Source organism: Acipenser ruthenus, chromosome 36 (assembly GCF_902713425.1).
Source record: "Acipenser ruthenus chromosome 36, fAciRut3.2 maternal haplotype, whole genome shotgun sequence".
Taxonomy (NCBI): domain Eukaryota; kingdom Metazoa; phylum Chordata; class Actinopteri; order Acipenseriformes; family Acipenseridae; genus Acipenser; species Acipenser ruthenus.
This window is the reverse complement of record NC_081224.1, coordinates 8,486,951-8,514,590: the sequence shown is the minus strand read 5'-3', so window position 1 is coordinate 8,514,590 and position 27,640 is coordinate 8,486,951. Positions and strand designations below refer to the sequence as shown.

Below are 27,640 nucleotides of genomic sequence, written 5' to 3'. Positions count from 1 at the left end.
GCCCCTCCCATTTAACCAAATATAGACTGGATTTAGATTTCCTTTTGTCAGGGGGTGTCACCTCATCTACCATATATATAGTTTGTTTTTCTTTAATAGCATCATTACTTCTGTAACCTCAGAGCACCTTCCACAATACATATCCTCATCTCAACATCTGCTGCAATGGGAGGATCGCCATCAAGCGGTAAATCATATTAAAACCCTCATCTTTACCACAGAAAAAAACAGTTGTGCGTATTTATGTATCTCTCCTTATTTTGCAGAACCGCCGAGACCAGAGCCACTTCTCCCTAATCCATGGCGTGAAGTTGAATTCAGTGATGAGTAAGTGATCAGTTTTTAGGGGGCCAAGCAACGTAGTTGCTGGACATCTATTGTTATTATTATTATTATTATTATTATTATTATTATTATTATTATTATTATTATTATTATTATTATTATTATTATTAGGCTTCCAAGCCGTAGTCTGGGGAAACCTATTGTTTTTGTTAGGATTATTATTATTATTATTATTATTATTATTATTATTATTATTATTATTATTTTCTTTTTGTGAAACGCTATTGAAGCTAAACAGAAGGTACTCGAAAAAAAATGCATCCTTTAAACCAAAAGACAATCGAAACAATAACATGTCTGATACATGAGCTTTACAAGTCACACTAATACAGTTTGTTTAAATAAAATTATTTTTACTGACTTAACTGATAATAAAACAATCACAAATCCTGACTGTGTTGTAAGGAAGCCGCGCGTGTAACCTATTTAAAAGACGACATGAGACGGGGTGGCGCAACATTGTGAGCGCATCTTTCATTGAGCTAATCTCTACTGAAAACTAGACATAACTCTTCAGAATCGCTTGCTCTATTAAATAGAATTGCATCTGTGAAGATCGTACGGCTATTCACAGAGAATCCTCCCAAAAAACGGACATTTTACTATAAATATTCTCTAAAACACTGTGTATCATTATTTAATCGCTGTTTAGCAGCTCAACGTGAACCGCAGATGAAAACATACACATTTCACGTCCACATTTTCCACCTGTACACTTGAACAATTTCGATTGACTGGCTTTTATAATTAATAATATAGGTCATTTTAGGTAACAAAAAAGTATACACAAAACTCTTCAGAATCGCTTGCGCTATGAAATACACTTGTAACGGTAAAGCTCGCACGGAGAATCCCCCCAAAAAGCGGACATTTTAGTATAATTGCAGCTGACCAGAGTAATGTTGTTTGTTTACTTTAAATATCCTGGTGGACATGCAGGCATATACAGAACTGTAGGCGACACATACGGACACACACACTGTAAGTAGGGTTGCCACCTTTTCCGCAGACCAAACCCAGACATGCTTCGGAAACAAATTCTGGAAGTGATCACGCAATACCTATAGAGTTTAGTAAGACTGTCTCTCAAATCTCACATTTCTCTCTCCATCCTCTTTGTTTTATATGTATGGTGACTAACTTTGTGAATACTTTTTAGCTAAAGCATTTAACTGTAATCATTTCTTAAAAACCCACGACTAATTTGGTATTATATACTGCCCCATGTAAATGTTACATAAAAGCAGTTCAGTAATACTACTTTTATATCTGAATATTAACTTCAGCTCTTTCTTAAACCTACTATAACCCTGTATTGAATACTGTCCCTTTTAAACGTTATACTGAAATAGCTCAGTGTGTTGTGCATGTATGATTTTTACAGATAGTAGTTTTGAAATACTCACTATTTATATAAAGTGTTTATGTTTTATTATTTAATATAGGATGTGTGTTGATATCAATTGGTTTTGATTTGTTGTGGATTTAACAGAATTGCAAGGTTTGTATGTTTGTAATTTATTAGAAGTGACTTTTGTTGTTTTACAAAACTGGTGTGTTTATATGAGCACTATAGGTAATGCAAGTAGTGTAATGTGTAATACATAACTAGTTTTATATAGTATGGTTAAGTTCTGCTAAAGGTCAAATTTAAAGCTGGCTTTAAAACTTCCCATCATTTCTTATTGACTGCAGATGGTTGTTATATAACATGCAGAGTTCTGATTGAAGCCAAAATTAGCATAAATGATCTACGTATGATTATCTTTTACGGTTGTTCAAGGGAAGTTGCTATGGTACAAAACATGGCTGCTGTGGGCCAGTAAGATTTCAGTATTGATCATCTAACCAGTGATTCCAATATTTTTGCCAAAATTGAGAGTCAGCTGTGTCCAAAATGATTTGTGATGATAACGTTCCATCTATAACAGCCAATGCGCTTAAATTTCACGCTAACTGCTTGGAAGCCGTAAAGTTGCTCACAACTCTAGTTATTATTATTATTTTTCTTTCTTCCGAGACCTCATGGCAGGCTTATGAAATCGGGTATGTAGGTAGCTGGCTATGTGCAGATAATGTCCCCAAATGAAAAAGTCACATGGTTTGACCGCAATATTGGATCTCGTGGAAATTTTGTGAATTTTTCAAAACTCTTGCCGTTAAAAACAACTTAAGGTGGAACTGTGACAATGGCAGCAGATAGTGCAGCAATGGCCTATAAAAAACATATGTTCAATCGAGGTCGATTGAACAATTACTTTGCCTGCTACGCTGGATTGGCGCCAAATATTCAACAATCTTCTTGTCTTAAACCACAACGTCAATCGACACCTAAACTGGCAAGCATGTTCACGGCAAGGTCCTTTTTTACGCTTGTTCAATGCAAAATTTTTTGTTAAAAAACATGGCCGCGGCTTGCAAATAATTGACAGCTCTATTTTCATACATTCGTGCATAAATCCAAAGTGCAATACCCTACAGTCATGAAACTTTATATGACCATATAGACTCACGTGAAGTACTGGTGAAAATGACACATTTTGGTCACATGGTTTGGCGGCCATATTGATAATTGTAAAAAAAACTTTTGCAACCCATAACAAGAACACCATTGCACTTCAATGTCAACACAATTGCACAGACCATTGGAAGGTAATAACTGATAAATTGGCACACTTTGTCAAGGTAAGTCGCTGCATTAAAAAACATGGCTGCCACAATCCAATCAAATATCAGCTATGGTCTATATCCATATATTTCAGTATAATCTTATGGTAGAATATAGTAGACTGATGAAACTTGACAGAATAGTAGAAGACTGTGAGAAATAAAGTCTATGAATGAATTAAGATGATTGGGCAATATTTCAATATGGCTGCCAAACTATGTGACCAGATTTGTACGTTGCTGCTTCCATACAGCCATATGTCATATTTGTACAGCCATACCATATCCATACAGCCATATCCATAGTCATATATCATATCCATACAGCCATACTGCCATACTTGGCCCCCTACATTGCTGCTTGCAGCTATATTTTTATTTTTGTATTTTCTGAAATATTTGTAAGACTGAGCTTTTAAAGTTTGACATTTCTTTTCATTTGTTACTTGTTTTACAGTGCTTACATGAAACTTCAAGAAGAAATAAAAAACCACCAACCACACCCTAAGGCTTCCACAACAAATATTCTTATTTCGGGCAATGTGGGTTCCGGAAAGTCAAGCTTTCTGAATTCTGTGCTCTCAGAGCTCAGGAGAGAAGAACTCAATGGCAGAGTGCAAAACATTGAAGCCGTGAGACCAGGTGCACAAACAAGCGTCACACAACATGTAAGTGTTTAAATTCCAACACCTCCTACACTTCTCATCTAGTGTGCTTAATTACTGTGTCCTGTCATCTCACTGGCAGTAACAGCAGAGAAAAAAAGCAGCAAGTGCACATGAGGTTCAGGTGCTTTAAGCCGAGGGGACACTAGTCTACATGTTGATAGAAAAATGTAGAAAGGGAGATATTTTTCTTGTATACATATATCCTGCCAATCAGGACTGTAACTACAGTTAGCTGTAGTATTATGTGAACACAAGTATATAAATCGATATTATTTCAAACCCATCATGTTGCAATTTTAATATAAACTGTGAACGCTTACCTTCCACTGTTTGCGTGATTTAATACTTGTGTTTTTTAACCGGACCAGTTGCACTTGTCACATAGAAAGCCATTGTAAATGGTAATGTGGGGTCATCCTAAAACCCGTCCAGAAGTGCCCGGAGGAGCCCGGAGCATATTATTATTATTATTATTATTATTATTATTATTATTATTATTATTATTATTATTATTAATAATAATGACAATAATAATCACATATTTATGTATTTATGTATCGGGAAACAGACAAAGCAAGTACCTTTCACGTTCTTTAGCCTGCAGCCAACCTGCAACCAAACAAAGAACATCAGCTTCCTTCTATGTGTTTCATTGCCTCTTACTTTTAATAATGATTTAGGCAACTCGATACAACATTAACAACAACACATGTTCATTAAGCAGTTGGCTTCACTTACAGGTTTGCTAGCATGCTTCTGTCAGTTCTTTTTCCTTCTCTCTAAACACTTTACTTCTGCTGTTACGTCTCTCTGTTCTGTCCACAGCTGTGGCCCAGTACAGAAACACTGTTTCCCGATGTATTAATATATAAATACGTGATTCTGTATAAGTCCAACTCCGAAATGTCAATGTGTCCAGTTTAAAACAAACCGCACACACACACGTTTTGTGTATTTATTTTAAATGTACAAGTCATTGTGCTAAAATGACATAATGTACGAATGTAAAGCTGTTATTGGCTTATACAAGTACGGCAGTAAGCTACACATCAAATAGTACACTTTCTGTTTTATTTATTTTAATCTATAAGCTACCAGTTATAAATCAAATACAAATTCATCGTGCTGATACGCTGTACACATTGTTGTATGACACATAGATAATAAAAGGTGACTTAAAATATTTTAGTATATTTTCTTTTTAGCCTATTTCGTCTACAATTAGCCCAAAATAGATCATAGTGCCGCGTTACACGTGACAGGAAATATAGCCGACTGCAAACACTTAGATATAAAAACATTTTACAATTTCCAGACACTTTGTAAAACACATCTGTTGAGTTTACACCCCCCTTATGAATCCTGTTCTTTGTTAGTGGTTTGTGGGCTGCTTATATCTGTTTCTTTCGTTTATTTTCTTCTATTTTGTGTCAGTGTAACAACTGTCACTTAAACTGTTGCAAACTACTGAAGGCGCTGTGATTAACTGTAATAAACTCCAGGGGCTGGCTGCACAAAACACCTGAACTATTACATTTAAGCACAACACATAAGGATACATTTCCCCTTAACTGGGGTATTGACTTCAATGTGTTGTGTTCCTGAGCTTCTGAGCGAGTGAGGTAGGCTAGGTAGATATGTATACATGTATACGTATATATATATATCAGTGAGACAGTATCTCCCTGAATACACTGATTTATTTATTTATTTATTTATTTATTTATTTATTTATTTATTTATTATTATTATAATTATTATTATTATTATTTATTAGCAGACGTCCTTATCCAGGGCGACTTACAGTCGTAAACAAAAATACATTTCAGGAATCACAGTACAAGTATTAATACAATTAAGAGCAAGATAAAATACAATGACTTTGGTTCTAGCAAGTACAAGTATGACAAAATACGATTCAATAACAGAGCAGATAACAATGTCAGTGATAGTTACATTAGGATATAATTAAATACAAAATACTACAGATTAAATAACACTTGTGACAGATTACAGTACTCTAAAGTACAGGATTAAATGCAGTAAAATAGGGGGCAGATAAGAGCAAGTAAAGCGCATTTAAGAAAGAGTGATAGTGTCCAGAGGGAAAAGTGGAGTTCTACAGGTGCTGTCTGAAGAGGTGAGTCTTGAGGAGGTGCCGGAAGGTGGTCAGGGACTGGGCAGTCCTGACATCTGTAGGAAGGTCATTCCACCACTGCGGGGCGAGGGTGGAGAAGGAGCGGGCTCTGGAGGAAGGGGAGTGTAGAGGAGGTAGAGCCAGTCTTCTAGTGCAGGAGGAGCGGAGAGGTCGAGTGGGGGTGTAGGGAGAGGTGAGGGTTTGGAGGTAGCTGGGTGCAGTCTGGTCAAGGCATCTGTAGGCGAGTACAAGAGTCTTGAACTGGATGCGAGTGGTGATTGGGAGCCAATGGAGCGAGCGGAGCAGTGGAGTAGCGTGGGAGAAGCGAGGCAGAGAGAACACCAGACGAGCAGCGGAGTTCTGGATGAGCTGGAGCGGACGGGTGGCAGACGCAGGGAGGCCAGCCAGGAGGGAGTTGCAGTAGTCTATGCGGGAGAGTACCAAGGCCTGGACCAGGAGCTGGGTGGCGTAGTTGCTGAGGAAGGGTCTGATTCTTCGTATGTTGCTCAGGAAGAATCGGCAAGTGCATGCCAGGGTGGAGATGTGCTGGGAATAAGACAGACAGGGGTCCAGGTTGACTCCAAGGTTCTTAGCTGAGGAGGAGGGAGAGAGTGTGGTAGATTCCAGAAGAATGGAGATAGAGAGATCAGAGGAGGGGGAGGAGGAGGAGGAGGAGGGAAAGAAAAGGAGGTCAGATTTAGAGAGGTTGAGTTTGAGGTGATGCGAGTGCATCCAGGAGGAGATAGCAGACAGACAGGTAGAGATACGGGAGGGGATGGTGGAGTCAGAGGTGGGGAAGGAGAGGAAAATCTGAGCATCATCATCATAGAAATGGTATGAGAAACCATAGGATGCGATGAGGGGGCCCAGGGAGTGGGTGTAGAGAGACAACAGGAAAGGACCCAAGACTGACCCTTGGGGGACTCCTGTTGAGAGAGGGTGAGGTGTGGAGGTTGCTCCACGCCAGGTTACCTGGTAAGTGCGGTTGGAGAGGTAGAAGGAGATCCAGGCCAGAGCAGTGCCAGAGATTCCCAGGTCAGCGAGAGAGGATAGTAGAATAGAGTGATCGACAGCAGAGAGGTCGAGGAGAATTAGGACAGAGGAGAGAGCGGCAGTTCGGGCAGAGTTTAGTGAGTTAGTGACAGCCAGGAGGGCAGTTGAAGTGAGCAGAGCGGAAGCCAGATTGGAGAGGGTCGAGCAGAGAGTGGTTGGACAGGAAAGCAGAGAGCTGGCGGTGTACACAGGACACAGGACGTCATGGACAAAGTGGGCTGTGGCAATGAAACGTAACAACGTAAAATTGTTAGCTAGGTTTTACATTTTAGTGACATACTATATCCTAAATTGTAAAACTATTTCTGGTACAGAAATAGTCTACACATTTTAAAAAATGGACCTATTCTTAATGGAAAAATTATCCTAATGTTAAAAGGGGTGTTAGTGTTGTATTGTTATTTCATTTATAATACACACAGTACATGGTGCTGTAGATTTTTTTGACTGGAATGTAAGAGCAGGAACTAGAAACATAGTGTGTCAATATAGATATTGTTTGAGATGTTTCTGTACTGGGTCACAGCTGTGGACAGAACAGAGAGACATAACAACACGTGTGTTGTTGTTAAAGTTGTATCGAGTTGCCTAAATCATTATTAAAAGTAAGTGGCAATGAAACACATAGAAGGAAGTTGATGTTCTTTGTTTGGTTGCAGGTTTGCTGCAGGCTAAAGAACGTGAAAGGTACTTGCTTTGTCTGTTTCCCGATACATAAATACATAAATATGTGATTATTATTGTCATTATTAATAATAATAATAATAATAATAATAATAATAATAATAATAATAGACTCTGGGCGTCTCCGGGCTCCGCCAGGCATCTCCGGTTCCTCCGGGCGCCTCTCGACGGGTTTTAGGACGACCATGGTAATGTATACTACTACGACTAGCTCCAGAACCGCGCCCTGAATGCATGCATGCCACTGGGTTCCCCTGGGTCCTAAGTCCTGAAAAATATAGGGCTCTATACTCAACCATCTGTAATTGAGTGTGTTTTACCAAATTTTACCGAAGCAATGTTTTACCATTTTGTCGGAAAGTCCAAGTGATACACAAACATAATCCCCTAATATAAAACAATTTGGTGACCACACATTCCCCCTTAAATCCGTCGGTGCAATCCGTCAATGAAGGACTTCATCTGTACAAAGGAACTGTATTAAAGACAGGGAGTAACAGGCAGATGATGCTCTTCCAGGGAAAAGAAGACGAAACCCGATCGAATGTCATCATGAACTACGAGGTAACAATATGAGAGGGGAAAGTAACAAAAAGTAAATAATATAATGCAAACTCATCTATTAACAAAAATACATCTATTAACAACAAAACAGCACGCCTTAAATTGACATTCAATTTACTCAAGAACAAAAAACAGCTTCCCTTAAATTTAAAATTCAGTTTACTCAAGAACAAAAAACAGCTTCCCTTAAATTGAAATTCAGTTTACGCTAGGGTGCGCAAGACCTTTATTTGAGCTGTGTATTTCAGCTCCACAGTTTATTTAAATATGTTTTATTTGAACTGTGCAAGCACAAAGTGTCAATCATTCCCCTCAGCCTCGCCCACTTCCACTTAAGGAAATCGGGGCTTGCTCTTCCTGTCTGCCGACACGTTCAGCCAATCACAGCTAACTTTAGTTGTAACCCAAAACTGACACTCAACAGACGAGTTCTGGATGGGGGTACCGAGCTTTACAGAAGGACCGGGATGAAGTTACTTACTTATTCCCGATTCGAGGGCTGAAGTTAGTTACTTATTCCCGATTCGAGGCTGAAGTTAGTTACTTATTCCCGATTCAAAGGTTGAAGTTAGTTACTTATTCCCGATTCGAGGGCTGAAGTTAGTTACTTATTCTCGATTCGAGGGCTGAAGTTAGTTACTTATTCTCGATTCGAGGCTGAAGTTAGTTACTTATTCCCGATTCAAAGGTTGAAGTTAGTTACTTATTCCCGATTTGAGGCTGAAGTTAGTTACTTATTCCCGATTCAAAGGTTGAAGTTAGTTACTTATTCCCGATTCGAGGGCTGAAGTTAGTTACTTATTCTCGATTCGAGGGCTGAAGTTAGTTTCTTATTCCCGATTCAAAGGTTGAAGTTAGTTACTTATTCCCGATTCGAGGGCTGAAGTTAGTTACTTATTCCCGATTCGAGGCTGAAGTTAGTTTCACATAGTGTATTTGTTGCTTAGTTCAAAACAACATGTGACTTTTTAATTAAATATCTGCTATTAAACAAGGCCTTTTTTCTTACAATTCGTAATAAATGCTCTAAATTTCATACTAAATAGCACTTAATAGTACTGTACATGCCACTATGCATCATACTGTATTCGCAAGACAACTGCTTAACCTTCAACATCACACCCAGCTTGAGGTGGCAATGCCCTCACAATGTGTGTTAATATGCAGAAAAAGAAGGGTGTGTGTGTATATTTCACAGCATAGCCTGTGAATGCCTACTTGTGCCACTCTGCAATCTACTTTATGTTGAAAAGAAATGCTCAATCTTTAAAATGATACCTTACTTGAGGTGGCACATGCAGACTATCTATGTGATTTCCCCCTTAGAATGTGAGCTAATATTCAATACATAACTGTGCGAATCAGTAACTAACTTCAGCCTTGAATCCGGAATAAGTAACTAACTTCAGCCCGTTCCTTCTGTAAAGCTTGTGACCCCATCCAGAACTCGTCTGTTGAGTGTCACTTTTGAGTTCCAACTAAAGTTAGCTATGATTGGCTAAACAGGAGATGTGTATGTCAAGTTACCCGAGGAAATGCATCAGGCATTTTTACATTTCATGAACTGCGTTCTCCATTTTAATTGGTTAACCATTCTTAATTATTGCAAGACAAGTAGAGTTAATTTGAGTTTCAAGAAAGCCAAAACCCACTAAAAATACTAATGACAAACATTAAAAAGAAGATATGTTACCACATATAAATATGTAAAGTAATATGACTGACTTTTTCAACTTAGTTGAAAAATTATGACGTCAAATGACAGGACAAAATTTGACAATTTATTTTCAACTTCACAATAAAAATAACTACAAAAATGATTTTTTAAATGCTTTTATTGCACCAGAAACATACTGTAAGTTCCCATGAGGTCTATATTTAGATACTATGTAGGCCTACCTTTCATTGTAGGTCAATGGGGGCAGTGCTAACTAACTTCTTTTTCTGGAACTTGATATGAGCTGTAGAGTCCTACACCTCCCTGCTGGGTGCAACTTCTCAAAATCTACCTAAAAACAAACAGATCTTGCCTGCCAGTACAGACTCAGAATTGGTCCTGCAGCTGCCGCTATTGGTTTCTTCATTTGTCAGTCAGAAATATTCTGACTGCGACAGCTGCTGGTAGTTATTTTAATTTTCAGCGTTGACTGGAATCAGACAGTTCCGTCTTGTGACTTTGACTTACGACGACGGCTTCAGGGTACACCGTACGTGTAGCGATGACACGTTTAAACAAATACTTCAACTTCAACTCTGCCAGCGCTACACACTTCATACACCTGACAACACAATTAAATAATATACATGTTTCGCACTTTTCCCTGGGGCCAGGCCCCCACGCACTTGGCCCCTATCCAGATGTTGTTTATCTTTATCTCTGTAATAAGATTTATGCAGGTCGATGCACCGTATTGTTTAAAATAAAATTTAAAAAATATATATATATATATTTAATTGCAGGTTGATGCATTATATAAAATGTGTACTGTATATTATTATTATTATTATTATTATTATTATTATTGGGGGTCCGGACCCCCCTCTTTCGTTAAAAATGTCAATATATTGTTTACTTTAATGGTATGTTTTGTATCAGGTTTCCCCCTTCATGACAGTCTGGATCTGCCCCTGCTTTGTTGATAGGAGATCTGTGCCTGACGTGTCCCTAACACACTCCTTTCATTTTTGTCTACGGTTTTGAAGCGAGTCTGCATAACAGTTTTGCATGTGTTCTGATTTTTTGAAGTTTGTAACTCATAATCCACCATTTATGTGTTTAAAAAAAAAAAAAAAAAAAAAAAAAAAAGTAAAAAATAAACTGTTTATGCTAAATGCATTATTTTGAGGCTTGTAAATAAAACTACACTTTTGTAATTCATGTCTCACTACTTTTCATTTAATTGAAACGTGTTTGCAGTTGTCGGAATATGGTTAAGTACTTCTTGTTAAAAGACCAGATTGAGTTCCTTCTGCTCTATATTTAACCTGGGGGTGGAGCAGTCGAGCAAGTTTTGTAGCACTTTATGTTAATTGGGTTTTCTGGGCTTGAGTGTTAATGTACCTATACCTTTAGCATGCTACACATAACATCAATGCATACACTTAATAAATATGATCATTGTATAATTTCTTTGCAGCTAAAATGCCACAAATTCATTGACAAGATGAAAATCTTTGATACAGCAGGATTTGAATTGGAGAAAACAGTAAATGCCACGATAATATTAAAGAAGATCATAGATGGTGAAGTGGCTGAAGACACAAAGGTATGTAAGTAATGTTAATGCAATGATGTGTAAAAGACTTGTAGAAAGCATTTTGAAAGTGCATTGGCTCCTTTGAGTGGCTCAGCAGCTGTAACATCACTGAATACTATTTTCACACAGTATGATGCAATGCAAGTGAATACAAACACACCATGCATTTACAACTAATGCTTTCAGCGCCTTTAAAATTCAAATTCATGTCAGAAGTAGATACACTTTCAAACAGCCTTAGCTTTTTTATTTTTTTAATGTCAGGTGTATCATGTCAGGCTTGATCTTTACACACACACACACACACACATCTTTGCATCGTGTTTTTTTTTAGGGGGAGTGGGGAATTCTCACCATTATTACACTGAAAGAAAACACAGCTTATTTCAATTGTGCTAAAACTGTGTGAGTTAAAACCACAGCAATTAACCAAACTTAATAAGTCAGTTAAAACATTCCCTCTCAGTAAAAATCATAAATCACAAACATAAAATGTATTATTAATCATCGTCATCAAATTCATTGGATATCCAGCAGGTCATTTTAATAGACCTCAGTCTCTCAATAGCTGCTCTGCTTCTCAATGCATACAGATGACTAACTGGAGGCATTAAAAAGAAAATTGCAATAATCTCAGAAAAGGGTACTTTTCTTGGTAATATTTTAAGTGTCTTTTGAGAAATGGTAACTGTTTTCTAAAACTTATTTTTGTTTTTATTTTTTAGTTTGACGATATTCTGAAATCAAAAATGGAAGGAGACAAAATCCACTGTGTTGTGTTGGTTGTATCACTTCATACCGCTGAAAATATGCACCCAGCATTGATTCGGTTTTATGAAGAATTAATTGGAATGCTCACAGAGACTGGTAATATATCATTAGCATTGTGTGTGCCAATTTCTCTGTGTGTGTATTTATATACTTTATATACTCATATATATACCTTCACCTGTTGAGAATAGAATAAATACTGTGCGCTAGCTTCAGACTGTTATCATGTGCAATTTGTATCTTGTGTGTGTGTGTGTGTGTGTGTGTGTGTGTGTGTGTGTATATTTATATACTTTATGTGCTCGATATACAATATTGTTTTTTTTTATTTTGTTTTGTTTCTTTTCCTCCTTCTCTTGCTTTCTCTCTCTCGTATATACTATATATCCCTGCCACCTCCACCAGGTAAACATCTCCACCTGTTGAGAATAGAATAAATATTGTGCGCTAGCTTCAGACTGTTAAAATGTGCATGGATTAGGGAGTGGTTAACATGTAGAAAACAGAAAGTACTGATTAGAGGAGAAGTCTCAAAATGGAGCGAGGTAACCAGTGGTGTACCACAGGGATCAGTGTTAGGTCCTCTTCTATTCCTAATCTACATTAATGATTTAGATTCTGGTACAGTAAGCAAACTTGTTAAATTTGCAGACGACACAAAAACAGGAGGAGTGGCAAACACTGTTGCAGCAGCAAAGGTCATTCAAAATGATCTAGACAGCATTCAGAACTGGGCAGACACATGGCAAATGACATTTAATAGAGAAAAGTGTAAGGTACTGCATGCAAGCAATAAAAATGTGCATTATAAATATCATATGGGAGATACTGAAATTGAAGAAGAAATCTATGAAAAAGACCTAGGAGTTTATGCTGACTCAGAAATGTCTTCATCTAGACAATGTGGGGAAGGTATAAAAAAGGCCAACAAGATGCTCTGATATATTGTGAAAAGTGTTGAATTTAAATCAAGGGAAGTAATGTTAAAACTTTACAATGCATTAGTAAGACCTCACCTAGAATATTGTGTTCAGTTCTGGTCACCTTGTTACAAAAAGGATATTGCTGCTCAAAAAGAGGAGGCTGTGTGGTCCAGTTGTTAAAGAAACAGGTTTGTAACCAAGAGGTCCCTGGTTCAAATCCCACCTCAGCCACTGACTCATTGTGTGACCCTGAGCAATCACTTAACCTCCTTGTGCTCCGTCTTTCGGGTGAGACGTAATTGTAAGTGACTCTGCAGCTGATGCATAGTTCACACACCCTAGTCTCTGTAAGTCACCTTGGATAAAGGCGTCTGCTAAATAAACAAATAATAATAATAAAAATAAAAGAGTGCAAAGAAGAGCGACCAGAATTATCCCGGGTTTAAAAGGCATGTCGTATGCAGTCAGGCTAAAAGAAACAATGACCAGGGGTCACAAATGGAGATTAGATAAAGGAGCATTCAGAACAGAAAATAGGAGGCAGTTTTGTACCCAGATAATTGTAATGTTGTTGAAGCTGACACCCTGGGATCCTTCAAGAAGCTGCTTGATGAGATTCTGGGATCAATAAGCTACTAACAACCAAACGAGCAAGATGGGCCGAATGGCCTCCTCTCGTTTGTAAATTTTCTTATGTTCTTATGTTTTAATTTGTATCTTGTGTTTGGTTAAGTGCTCCTTTCTTCAGCTCACTGTGGTAGATTATCTAGCTGGTAATGACTGCTGCGTTGAACATGACTGCTTAAAAATAGGTCTGGTGAAGAATCCCCGAGTGGCTCATCTGGCAAAAGCAGTGCCGCGCGGCGTGCAGGATGAGTCCTACAGAGCAGGTTCAAATCCTGCCTGTGCGCAGTCAACCGGTCTGCGCTGGGGACTCCAAGGGGGCGTTGCATTGGCTCTGACGCTTCCAGCAGGTTAGGGAGGGAAAAGCCGTCAGGGACTGTCTCTCCTCATCAAGCCACAGTGAACTCTACAGGCCAGACAGCTGGTAAGCCTGGGTGGAGATCTGCAGGGCTGGTCTTTGTCTTCCAGAGGTTGGTACCTCGCTGATATCCGCTCTTGGTTTGTTGGGTGTAAAAAGGAAGTTGGCTTGGTTGTGGGATAGGAGGATACTCACTGAACCTTCAGATCTGCTGCACTGTGTGGAGATCGCTGTTTGTTGAGGAGAAACGATGATAGTTGGAGATTCCAAATTGGGGGTAAAATAGTTGGGCACTCTAAATTAAAAAAAAAAATAGGTCTGTTTTCAATGATCCTGATAAGCATTTTTCTTGGGTAATGCTACCTACAGGGGTAAAGGAACATTAGGTTTTTGATGATTAGTGTTAATCAAGTCTGTTATGTGAGTGATTGACCTGAAACATGATCTTATTTTCTATCCATCATCACACTATACTTATAACACAACACTTCTAATTCATCATTTTTCAGGAGTACCATGCCAGCTGCTTGTTACATTCATTGATAAACTTGTTGAGAAAACTGAGGATTTGAAAAGTCTGTACATGAGAAGAGATATGAAACAAAAGGTGAGTCAAAACAATATCAACATGGATTGTAACATACACTAATAAAATCCAGGGCTATTCAAGAAGATTTAGTAAGAAGAGTCCAAGTAGCACTAGACCTGAACTGATAAATGGGTGATTTTTTTCAAGTAAACACTAGATACAGGAAAGAAGAACTGTATGAAGTTATGTGGCAAAGTGGTTAACAGTGTGCAGGTGCAGGTGATCAATAATCAAACAGACAATGATAATCCAGGTGTAAGGGTGTTTTATTTTGTAATCCAATTGCTTGATGGCGAAACAGCAGTAAATAATAACAATGTTAACAGGCAATACAACGGCAAGATTGGCTGGCAAGACCTATGGTCAATGGAGCAGAGCAGGATCAGTTTCCTCATCAGGTCAACATATGATGTTCTCCCATTAACACAGAACCTAAACCTCTGGGTAGGAGAGGATCCCTCGTGTCCTTTGTGTTCATCACCTGCAACATTATTATTATTATTATTATTATTATTATTCATTTCTTAGCAGATGTGGCTCTTAGCCAAGGACGGTTTACTTGGTGGCATGACCAGGTGCTGCGATGTTTGGCCTTAGCATTGGAAGACAAGCGTAACATGACCAATAAGTTGCCACCAGTTCCATCAAAACATTACACACAAAAGACAACATTCCTCCGCCCAGGAGGGCAACCGCCAAGAAAAGGTGTTAAAACCAATCCTCGCCCACGACAACTGGAAGCTGCTAGAGACTGGAAAATGCTGGCAGATGTTGGTCAACGGCTTATTTTGCCACCACTAACCTTCGACCAGATATTGTCTTGTGGTCTGGATCAGCACGCCTTGTTCACCTGGTATAGTTAACAGTGCCATGGGAGGATGCTGTAGATGAGGCGTATGAGAGGAAGAAATTGCGGTATGCTCAACTAGCCGCTGAAGCGGAACAGCGAGGATGGAGAGTCTAGGTTTACCCAGTGGAGGTGAGTTGTCGAGGATTTGTGGCACACTCTACAACCTGGTTTTTCAGAGACGTTGGATTCAGTGGCCAAGAGTTGCGTTGCACAGTGAAGAACTTATCTGAAGCAGCAGAGAGAAGCAACAACTGGCTGTGGTTGAGACGGAAAGATTGTGGTTGGGGATGTCAAGCACAATAGAAAGAAAGAAACGCTGATGTGTTGGTAAGTAAGCTGGGCTGAGTTGAGTGGGGGACGGAGGAGGGTGATGCTAGGACACCAGAATCACTGTCGAGCCCTCTTGAGGTGTCGTGGGCTAGTTGACGAAACACAGAGGATGGAAGGTGCCCACTTGAAGACCCCAGAGATGTTCCCTACTTAGCTCAATCCAGATGGCTGTCATGCTGATGCGCTGGGGAGACCGCACTGTGGTTGATCCCCGGAGCCAGCATCGCAGCCGTTGTGTGTGCTGATGCTCTAGGGAGGCAAAATAAGCTGATCCCTGGAGCCGGCATTACACTTCAGCCATCAACACCAGGCAGAAGGATATCTACATCATCATATGGAAGGAAACGCAAATGGATGGAGACACAGATGGATCACATTAGTTTACTGTAAAGCTACGTCTTAGTTGGTGCTTATCTTGGCGAGAGCCGAGTTCAAATCAGCATGAAGTTTAACATCTACTCTCGTGTAATGGAAATTACGGTCTCCTTCTGGTGCATATCTAACCACACAAAGGAACAGATTGCTTGGCCACTTCCCCTTTTATACCATCAGTCTTGCCTCCTTTGGTAAGGAGTGCAATCGCTTTTCCTCCAATCAATGATTGACACATCTGCGACCATTTTGGGGCAATGACTTGTAGTATTGTGGCTCCGCCCCCTTTCTAAGATGGCCGACTTCCAACCCTGGGAATGAATTATCTGGCCATCCAGTCCAGGGCACTCTGTTCCCTTTACACAGCGCCCTCACAGGTCAGGAGGGAGATGTATCACCAAGAATCATTCTGTCTCTGTCACAAGTTAAAATTATTTCTTATAAACATAGATTGATTTTGGTGAAATGTGGTAAAACCCAAACGTCCAGAAAACAGCCATCCTTTTTGGATGGGTCAAGGTAAACCCAAATATTCAAGTGTTTATTAATACAACAATGATTGTTTGTGTGGCAATAAAACAAAGAAATATAAAGAAAAAAAGCTGTAAAATAAAACTGAAAATCGCTGTGCAGTATTTCTGGAGGACATCAAGTACAGCATGTTTCACACGACACATGCAGCAGGCATTGAAATGTGCTGTTCCTTCTAAACAAATACTTTATTCATTCTCTTTCAGATTGAAATGTTAGCAAAGGAGATGAGAATTTCAGTGAGCAACATCCTTGTGGTTTCAAACTACTTTGAGGAGATGAAAATTAACCAAATAAAAGGAACACTGCTGTTGGAGGCAGTTGGTCAAATGCTGATGGCTGCAAAACCCTTTCAAGAGAGAATGTAGAGTATCACATATCACACCTGAAGCACGCTGAGCCCATTCACAAGTTTAATTGTTTTACAATTGGAGAAGGCTGTGGTCCCAGATACAAAAAGTACCACCCAAACAGCTCTATCACAGAGTTACTTTTTGTATTTATGATTTTTTGTATTATGAATCCTCTACTTGTATATTCTTTGTTAAATCTATATAAATAAATTTAGAATCAGACATTTTTTCACCATTTTTTTTCCCAATTTGGAATTGGCACTTCTTATTATTCAACCCCTACACTGACTGGGAGCGATGAAGACAGGCGGTGGCATAGCCCGTATTCAAAGCAGGTTATAGGGCACTACTGCCGTCAGCTTTGCATAAACAGAAAAAAATTATCAATAAGTGGCTTTGAATTATAACCTTCGCATTATATGTTGGAAGTTCCTTTAACTGGTTCCTTATTAATAGCAGCTAAAAAAGCTAAAACTAACAAATGTTCTTCGATAATGTAAAAGACGGGAAAATCATGAATGAAATGTGAATGATGTTTTTTGAAATAAATAAATAAAATCTGCTTTTGTTTCCTATTTATGCAGCACTTTCACTCATGTTTGCTGTTGCTATTGTATTGTATTGTATTGTACTGTATTGTATTGTATTGTATTGGTCAGTCTGTCTAATAAGGGGGCTCATTCAAACACCTTTCAAATGTATTAACTTCAGGATGTCCACATTACTAACCACTGTATTTGAAAATCCCATCTCATACATTTCCCATGTACTGTAATATAGTTTCCCATAATCCATTTTATTTTTAATAATAATAATCCTTGTTTTAAATCAGTTTGATATTGACATGTTTGTGTCTCTCTATACTATGTTGGTTCCTTATCTGTATTATGCATTGCAGTTACAGGGTGGAAGAATAAAGAGCTTGATTGATCCAATGTCTGTTGCAATCTTGTAATTTCTGGGTACACCCACAGCAGCAAAAATGTCACAATACTAATAGTATTTTATAATTTATATGGTTTGCTTTTTGTTTGTTTGAAGTATTACTATGTAATGTGTTTCAAGAGCACTTTAGGTATACCAGCAGTATATGTATAGTTTAGTTTTAGTTTACTTAAAGTTGTATTATTTTATACTTAAGTAAATTCAACCTACAATTTAGGTATACTAATAGTGTACTTCAAGCTACTAATGAAAAACATCTGAATGCCATAAAACTTCTTTAAACACCCCAGTGTTTATTTACAATATTTGCCAGTAGCCCCAGCGCCTATTTGAGACCCGCTGTTTATTATGTAAGATCACTAACATCTTCAAATACTTGAGATGCAACCATGATGAAGCTGCTAACACACAACCTGATAGCAACGACATAACTAAATGACAGCATTACAGTAACGTACTGTTAAAAGGATGTATGTCAGTGGGTATTAAGTAACTGTTTTACTTTAGAACAAAATTCCCATTGTATTGTACACCCCCAAGTATAAAACAAAAGTATTCATTTTGTTTTTTTTATACATTTGTAAACAAGGATATACAAAACGTTGGAAAATAAACAAGCAGAAGAACGAATCTGCATTGAAAAACTCAATTGTATCTACCACTGTTCATAATAATAATAATAATAATAATAATAATAATAATAAATATAGCAGCAATGACCGGGGTCCAAGCGCCAGACCATGTGTCCTATGACCGTATTTCACACGTGGCATAGTAGCCCATTGTCCTCTACTAATCTGTGTAGCATATTGTACCATTTGAGCATATATGGGTTACTAGATGTGTTCCATATTAAATATGCACTTAAATTAGTTATAAGCAAGTTTTGCATTTATATGTATATATATAGTGATTTGCAGAAGTATTCACCCCCTACCAATAATGTCACATTTTGTTTAATTACAAATAATGTATGCACAGTTTTTCAGACAAACCTTTTTTATTCGAAGCTGTAGTAGTTAAACTGAACACTGTTATATGAGGAGGAGGTTAAATGTCAGCAAAACTTGCAAAGAAAATGTACAAAATGAAATTTATTGGTTGCATAAGTATTCAGTCCCTTAAGTCAGTACTTGGTAGAAGCACCTTTTGCAGCATGGTGACATTTTTGCCCATTCTTCTGGAAAAATTGCTCCAGTTCTGTTAATTTTGTTGGGGATCATCGATGGACTGCAATCTTCAAGGAATTTCCTCCCCAGTTTCAGTTTTGGCTGACTCAAACAGGTTTTCCTCAAGGATTCACCTGTTATTATTTATTATTATTTGTTTATTTAGCAGACGCCTTTATCCAAGGCGACTTACAGAGACTAGGGTGTGTGAACTATGCATCAGCTGCAGAGTCACTTACAATTACGTCTCACCCGAAAGACGGAGCACAAGGAGGTTAAGTGACTTGCTCAGGGTCACACAATGAGTCAGTGGCTGAGGTGGGATTTGAACCGGGGACCTCCTGGTTACAAGCCCTTTTCTTTAACCACTGGACCACACAGCCTCCAACTTTGCACCATCCATTCTCCCCTCTGTCCTGACAAGCTTCCCAGTCCCTGCTGAAGAGAAGCATCCCCATAACATGATGCTGCCACCACCATACTTGACAGTTGGGATGGTGTTGACTGGGTGATGTGTTGGGCTTGCACCAGACGTAACGCTTGGATTTAGATGGAAAAGTTCAATTTCCGTCGACTTTTCTGACCACAAAACCATTTTTCACATGTCTGCAGTTTCATCTATTCATCTACATGCTTTTTCGCAAACTTCACACATGCTTTAAGATGAGGCTTTTTGAGTAATGGCTTCTTTCTTGCCAGCTGTCCATACAGCCCAGCTTTGTGTAGGGACCGGCTTATTGTTGATGTGTGAACACTGACTCCCATCTCAGACACAGAACTTTGCAGATCTCTAGATTTCTCAAGGTCCTTATTGGCTTCAGAGTGACATCCCGAACCAGTTTCCTGCTTGCCCGGCTGCTCAGTTTGGGAGGGCAACCTGATCTGGGTAGTGTCTGGGTGGTATGATGCATCTTCCACTTGATGGACTTCACTGTGCTGAGAGGGATAATCAGTGCCTTTGAAATTTTCTTGTACCCTTCTCCAGCTCTGTGCCTCTCTACCACTTTATCCCTGACTTGTTTTGAAAGATCCTTGGTCTTCATGGTTGCTTTATTGGATCACTATGTGAGTTGCAGTTTGAAAGTCTTTATATACCTGAGGGAAATTATCTACAAGTTAAACCACTTTGAGTACACACAGGCTAAAACCATTTCACTAATTTTATGATCTTTCAAACAAATCATCTGCACCTGAGCTGATTTAGGGCTGCAGTAGCAAAGGGGTTGAATACTTATGCAACTGAGATTAATCTGTTTTTCTATGTAAATCTTGCTTATTTATATTCTATATGCATTTTTTAACTTTATCAATGTGGAGTAGTTTGTGTAGATTTGTCGTGGAGTACGCTCAGGTGCCAACAAAATGTGAAAACTTTGCAGGGGGGTGAATACTTCTGCAAACCACTATATATATATATATATATATATATATATATATATATATATATATTAGTTCTCTTATGTTTTCACCCATTTCCCTATGCTTTTTATAAATTTAACTATACATTTCTCTTTCTCCATTTGTTTTTCTCTCGCTTCTATCTTCAAAGTATCATTTACTGTTGTTACTTCAATTTCTATTTCCCTTAATGTTCTGTTTAATATGCCTCTTTGCTGAATATATGTATTGCATTTCTTGAGTATATGTTCCACTGTTTCTTGTTCACTACAATTACTACATAACCCATTCTCATGACTCCCAGTCCTGTAGAAATGATGGTGTAATGCTGTGTGTCCTAACCTTTGTCTATTAATATTAGTTTCTTGTTTGTATTTCCCTACTTGAGTGATTTTTATAATATAATCTTGTTTCCACTGTTTTCCCATTGTTCTTGCCATACATCCATTATGTCTGATTTAGCCACAGCATTCACCTCTGCAGGACTCAAAAGTATTGTTATATCAATTTGTTCATTTAGAGTTGCTTTTTTTGCTTCAAAATCCACAATTTAATTTCTTAAGATACCAGAGTGACTTGGAATCCAGGCTAACAGAATATATATCTTTTTTTTTTTTTTTACCATTTTTGTAGTTAGTATGTAATTTCTGGATAATTTTGTTTATAATATCTATCCTATTTCCTGTTTCCGATTGTAATGCCTGTATCGAGCTTAGAGAACTGTAAAAATCACAATATCATTTTCTTTAAATTCCATAAGAATTGGTTTAATGGCCATAAGAATTGCCACACACTCTGCAGTAAATCCTTATAAATGATCTGATAATCTTCTCCTTTTACATATTTCAAATGTGTGTATATAGTAAGCATATTCTGTTTTCCCAGATTTAGGGTCTTTTGATCCATCTATGTATATATGTAACATCTCTTCCTTATTTTTAACATATTCCTGTCCTTTTATCTTAGTTTACATTGTATCTCCTTTCTTGCTAATTATCATGGTTAACAGTTTACATATTTTTGGTTTCTTATACATCTGTTTTGGCATCAATATTTGATCTTGATTTTCCATTCTTTTGATTTCCTCAATCTTAATCTCTTTTGGTCAGTTTGTCATATGGAATGTGAATGTTCCATCAGCTTTTTCCCATGTTATATTCCATTACCAATTTGATACCAATTCGTTTCAATACTCCCCCTCACTGGACGTTCCTCACTAAAAGATTGAATCTTATTCCAATATATTATATTAAGTAATTTTCTCCTTAATCTTAGTGGCATCTCTCCTGTCATTACTTGCAAAGCCTCAATTGGTGATGATCTCATTGTTCCTGTACATATTCTTAATGCCTGTGCCTGAATTGCTTCTAAACTCTTTAATTGACTCTTAATTGCTGCCTCTATAACTTGGCTTCCATAATCTATTACCAGGGGTTCACATATTTGTTTTTCATTAGGTTCTCACATTAGTACCAGCAGAAGTGGTTTGGTACTCAGCAAAATTAGGCGTCTTCATTCAAGTCACTGTCTAGCTCCACCTCCTCCTCTGTCAGTTCGAACAACTGAGATGCAACACTGCTTAATGGCAGTGTAAGAAACAACAACAATAGCTGATGAATGTTTAAGAAGGAATCTGGATTGCCGGTTATCACAATATTTATGTTGCTATTTTTTATTTTTTTTTTGCCTGGTCTTTTTGCAAATAGCAGCTCAGCAGCCTAACAACACAGCGATTGAATATCTCGCAGTATGGAACTGAACGATCAGCTGATTTTGAGCAGTTTTCTAGTGTATGTGCAGTGCACAGAATATGAACAAGGGAATCCCCTATGGCAACCATGCTGCGTAGGTTCTGTACAACATTTACTCAGGCCCCATCTGTGCATCCCCTAATCCTGAAACATCAAACAGGTTCACAATTCCACTCACAATATCCTGAGCTGACCGCTTTTCATCTAGTTGAATAAGACCAAGGAAGTCGGAAGAAAATTCCCCTTTTTTCGAAACACCAGACCCCAGAAATCGGTGGATTTCAGTTTCTCTTGCAATGCACAATTAATCACGTCTGCAATGGTATCTGTGCACCCCCTGTATTGCTGTGATAAGCACTTCCAACGTTTACACCCAGCCACTTTAAAAGTACAACATCTTCTTCATAGTTGCGAATAGGACGTGCATGTTAGGCCTCATGAAATGCAAGAAAAAAAATATTCTTAAGAGTTACGTTCTGTTCTTCTTTTGCTTTTTGTTGCCATCGGTCGAGTGGACGACTTGATTTTTCTTCAGGACTGAGATTTGCAGCCAACATAACTTCAACAACTTTTACGTGTTCAGCACTCTCTGTGTTTTTCAAACGCTGGATGACTGAAGGTTTTTGCAGCTGTGTAGTAAACGCTTGTTTTATCAACAAGATTTGGGTGAACACAATTATATAAAGGCAAAGGCTGTTTTAATTAGCTAACTAAAATAGTGGCATATTTAAGTAGGCCTAAATAATCCACAACATTTACTATTATTGTAAAGTCTGAAAGGCAACGATTGTGTACGTTTTCCGATTTTGGCATTGAAGTAAATAAATCAGACTATTATTATCAGGAATACATACCTACAGTAAGTAAGTGAAGACAATCCTGCTACCCTAAACTGTCAACGTCATGGACGCCTCCACGTCGCATAAGCAACATGGAAGTATGCTGCTTATTTAGCGCATGCGTACCTGCGTACCAGTTATGTGAACACCTGAATATATGGAAAATATTTATTGTAGTTTGAGTGCTTGTTAATTTGCTTGGTGAACATAAACCGTATGTTGTTGACCTGCCCATTAATTCAGCATCCTTTAGGTCACAGGTAGGACACCAGCAGAAATACAAAATGAATTTCCCTCCTCGAATTTTCTGAAGGCATTTGTCCTTTTGTAATATTACACAAGGCTTTTGTAGTCTGTCTGAGACATTAAAACTGCATATTCCACTTTCTTTACGTTTCCAGGTTATACTCGATTAAAGAAAGCGCTACACTATCACTTGCAACGTCATTTCATGTTGATAGTGAAACTGTCCCCACCTTTCAACACCTTCAAGCAGCTCCTTACCCTAATGCCCTGAAAGACACTGCTGAGGGGAAATTATGGTAAACAAGTGGGTAAGACATTCATACAACAAAAACTGTTGAAAATGACCTCTATTTAGTGTCCAGCATTTATCAATGAGGATCTGCAATGTCACAGCATCAATCACACCAATCCCATTGGAAACTGCTTGCCTCAGCTCATTCATATTACACAACATTACACATTGTCAAGCACAATGGCACACACACAGTTTCCAGTAACACGCAGTTTAGTCTTACCAATTCAGTAAAGATGAACATGAATCAAAAGGTTAATCTTGAATGTTTTTGGATCACATTGTTTTATGACAGCTGAATAATAAATGATGTTGAAATATGTTACAGACCTGGGATAAGGAACACATTTAGTTTGGGTTTTGATTAAAATCTGCTGCCTACAGGGTTTTTGTTTCTTCATTATTTTATTTGTTTTTGCATTCATTGTTATTTGCACTAAAGCAATGAATGCACTGAAATCTGATATGACAGGAATCTTGCCCGGAAAGTGTTTTTTTTATGATTAAAACAATCAATAACAGAAGACACCATTGCACACAGTGCCTTTCAATATAGCACAATAAACGCAGCTCTGCGCAGCTTACAGGCAAGCCCGCAGGCGCCCGGCCAGACTACAGGGGTCACTGGTGCGCGGTGAGCCGAGGACACCCTGGCCGACCTAACCCACTCTCCCTCCCTCCCTCCCTCCCTCCGACCTGCAACCCTGGAATGAATTGTCTGGCCATCTGAGTCCAGGGCACTCTGTTCCCTTTAGACAGCGCCCTCACAGGTCGGGAGGGAGAGTTACCACCAAGAATCACTGTATTTCTGTCACAATAAGAACATAAGAAAGTTTCCAAACGAGAGGAGGCCATTTAGACAATCTTGCTCGTTTGGTTGTTAGTAGCTTATTGATCCCAGAATCTCATCAAGCAGCTTCTTGAGGGATCCCAGGGTGCCAGCTTCAAGAACATTACTGGGCAGTTGGTTCCAGACTCCCACAATTGTCTGTGTAAAAATGTTTCCTAGTTTCTGCGATCTGCTGAAAATAAATGGAAGAGAACCAAACTCCCTGCTGCCCTAGACCTTTACCGCACTCTCCTCTCCGCCTTCTCCTCTACTCTCTCCTCTGCTAAATGTTCTTATTTCCAATCTATAATCCAAGCCACCACTAACAACCCACGTAAACTATTCTCTACCTTCTCTTCCCTCCCCCCTCCTCCTCTATCTCCTACTAACTCACCCTCCTTCTCCACCTTGTCGCCCCTCTCAGACTCTGACCTCTCCTCCCTGCTCCCCTTATCCAGGGCGACTTACAATTGTTACAAGATATCACATTATTTTTACATACAGTTACCCATTTATACAGTTGGGTTTTTACTGGAGCAATCTAGGTAAAGTACCTTGCTCAAGGGTACAGCAGCAGTGTCCTCCACTGCGGATTGAACCCACAACCCTCCGGTCAAGAGTCCAGAGCCCTAACAACTACTCCACACTGCTGCCCATTTTAGAATTTGGAATGCACCTGAAAATGAACGCATTTCAACAACTGTGCAGTGGGCTAAAGTCGTGTGTTCAAGAACGTCATGTTGCAAGTTCAAACCACAGTATTTTTTTTCTTTCTTCCTGCGATATGTGCTGTTTTAAAACATAAATAAATGGTTTAATATAAATGGTGTGGGTATGAAACTGCTTGCATTCCCTGGTTTATTTTGACGTTGACCAACTTGTGGAATCACATGATTGATAGATGTCCAGTTATTTAGCTTTTATGTTTGAATAGTCGCTACACATCCTTAAAAAGTAGATGGAAGAGGAAGAAGAATAACAATTTTACCTTAGTTTGACGACTTATATCTCATTGTGTATAAGAGGTATGTACGTTTTTTTTTCAAATTTGATGTAAGAAAGTTTCAGACTTTTGATACTGGTACAGATGGTAATTCTAAGTGATTTAGTTTTGCCGCTGCAACATGGTAAAAACAGCTCAACTCTTTGAGCTGTATAGAGACTCGGTAGTTTCAAACAAGTTTTTCTAACTTGTACGAGGAACTACCGTTCCTCTCAATATATATATATTGTAGCACTCTGTGTCATATAGTTTTGTGACACTGTTCCGTGTTTGGTCTATGTCCTGAGTGCCTGTGCATGTGAGCGAGTGCACCTGTGGGGTGGTGGGGAGCGTGATCGAGTCGTGACCTCAGTGTGCTTATGAATGTTAGTAGTAAAGGCGGTACAGCATCTGTCACTTTTTAAGCACCGCCCCTTTGATTGATTTATGAACATTAAGCCCCTCCCCCTTTCCCACGCTTTGATTGATTTATGGCCCTTAAGCCTCTCCCCTTTTTCCCACACTTTGAGTGATTTATGGCCCTTAAGCTCCTCCTCTTTTTCCCACGCTTTGAGTGATTTATGGCCCTTAAGCTCCTCCTCTTTTCTCCACGCTTTGAGTGATTTATGACTCTAAAGCCTCGCCCCTTTTTCCCACGCTTTTGAGTGATTTATGATCCGTCCCTTTTTACCGGACATCCGTCAAAAATAGCCCTCCCCTAAAAATGGCGTCTGTTGTACCCTTAGTTTATAGCCTATTACAAAGAAAAGACAGAAAGAAAGAAAATAAAGCAAGTTGTATTGTAGTGCATTTTTTTTTACTACGTTTGAGACCCTCCATAATAATAACCGAGGTTATTAACAAACAGAGAGTCCCTAAACATATAAAAGAGTCTCATAATCAGTACATTATACACATATTACACTGAAAATTAACCCATACTAACCTCATCCCTCTGCCTCTCCCCCCCTCCCGCACACTCTCTGGTGCACTCTGGAATTGTCACTCTTCTGCTAACAATGCTGATTTCATCTCTGCCTTTGCCTCCCACCTCTCTCTTGATTTCCTTGCTCTCACTGAAACCTGGCTGTCCCCTGATAACACTGTAACTCCTGCTGCCCTGTCCTCTCTCTACGTCCTGTCCCATACCCCGCGTCTCACTGGACGGGGAGGTGGGACTGGTCTTCTCCTATCTCCCTCCTTACTCTTTTCTGTCCCCTCCGACCTCTCCTCATTCTCTGTTAATACCTTTGAATTTCATGCAGTCCAACTAACCTCTCCCTGTCAACTCCTGCTAATTGTACTGTACCATCCCCCCGGGCCTCTCGCTCACTTTCTTGATGAACTCGACTATCTACTCTCCTCCCTCCCCTCTCTGTCTACCCCAACTGTCCTGTTAGGTGACTTCAACATCCATCTCTCCAACCCCAGCCACTCTGATAGATTCCTCCCTGTCCTTCACTCCTTTGACTTCTGTCTCTCTCCATCCCCTCCTACCCACAAAGCTGGCCGTCAACTGGACCTCACCTTCTCCAGGGCCTGCTGCCCCTCCACCCTCTCTGTCACCCCCCTTGACCTCTCTGATCACTATTTCATCTCTTTTTCTCTGTCTCTCCCCTCTCTCCCTGCTCCTCCTACCCCCACTGTCACCTCTCGCTGTAACCTCCGCTCTCTCTCCCCCTGTCCTTGTCTCTACTGCTCTCTCTCACCTCCCTCCTATCGACTCCTTTTCACAACTCTCTGTAGACTCTGCTACCTCCACCCTTTTCTCCTTCCTCACCTCCTCCCTCGACTCCCTCTGTCCCCTCACCTCCTGACCTGCTCGCCCCTCCCCTCCCCAACCCTGGCTCTCCTCTGCGCTCCGCTAAGCAAGAATCACACTGCGATCTGCTGAAAAGAAATGGAAGAGAACCAAACTCCCTGCTGCCCTAGACCTTTACTGCACTCTCCTCCTTCTCCTCTACTCTCTCTTCTGCTAAATGTACTTATTTCCAATCTGTAATCCAAGCCTCCCCTACTAACTCACCCTCCTTCTCCACCTTCTCGCCCCTCTCAGACTTTGACCTCTCCTCCCTGCTCCAGGGTCACAAACCCACCACGTGTGCCCTGGACC

General features: G+C 39.3%; 1 protein-coding gene across 1 annotated transcript; it reads left to right on the top strand.

Annotated features, from left to right (window-relative positions):
- The first annotated feature begins 15 nt into the window (after nt 1-15).
- On the top strand, nt 16-18,134 carry LOC117409801 (interferon-induced protein 44-like). Its single transcript, XM_059008264.1, has 7 exons — nt 16-187; nt 267-327; nt 3,470-3,680; nt 11,256-11,384; nt 12,101-12,242; nt 14,561-14,658; nt 16,930-18,134. Exons 1-7 carry the CDS (start codon nt 166-168, stop codon nt 17,089-17,091), a joined length of 825 nt encoding a protein of 274 aa, XP_058864247.1. The 5' UTR covers nt 16-165; the 3' UTR covers nt 17,092-18,134.
- Nucleotides 18,135-27,640: the final 9,506 nt, after the last annotated feature.

Coding starts and splice junctions, on each gene's coding strand:
- LOC117409801 (XM_059008264.1), top strand. CDS start 166: ATGGGAGGATCGCCATCAAGCG. Junction 3,681..11,255: donor AAACAAGCGTCACACAACAT/GTAAGTGTTTAA, acceptor ATTTCTTTGCAG/CTAAAATGCCACAAATTCAT. Junction 11,385..12,100: donor AAGTGGCTGAAGACACAAAG/GTATGTAAGTAA, acceptor TTTATTTTTTAG/TTTGACGATATTCTGAAATC.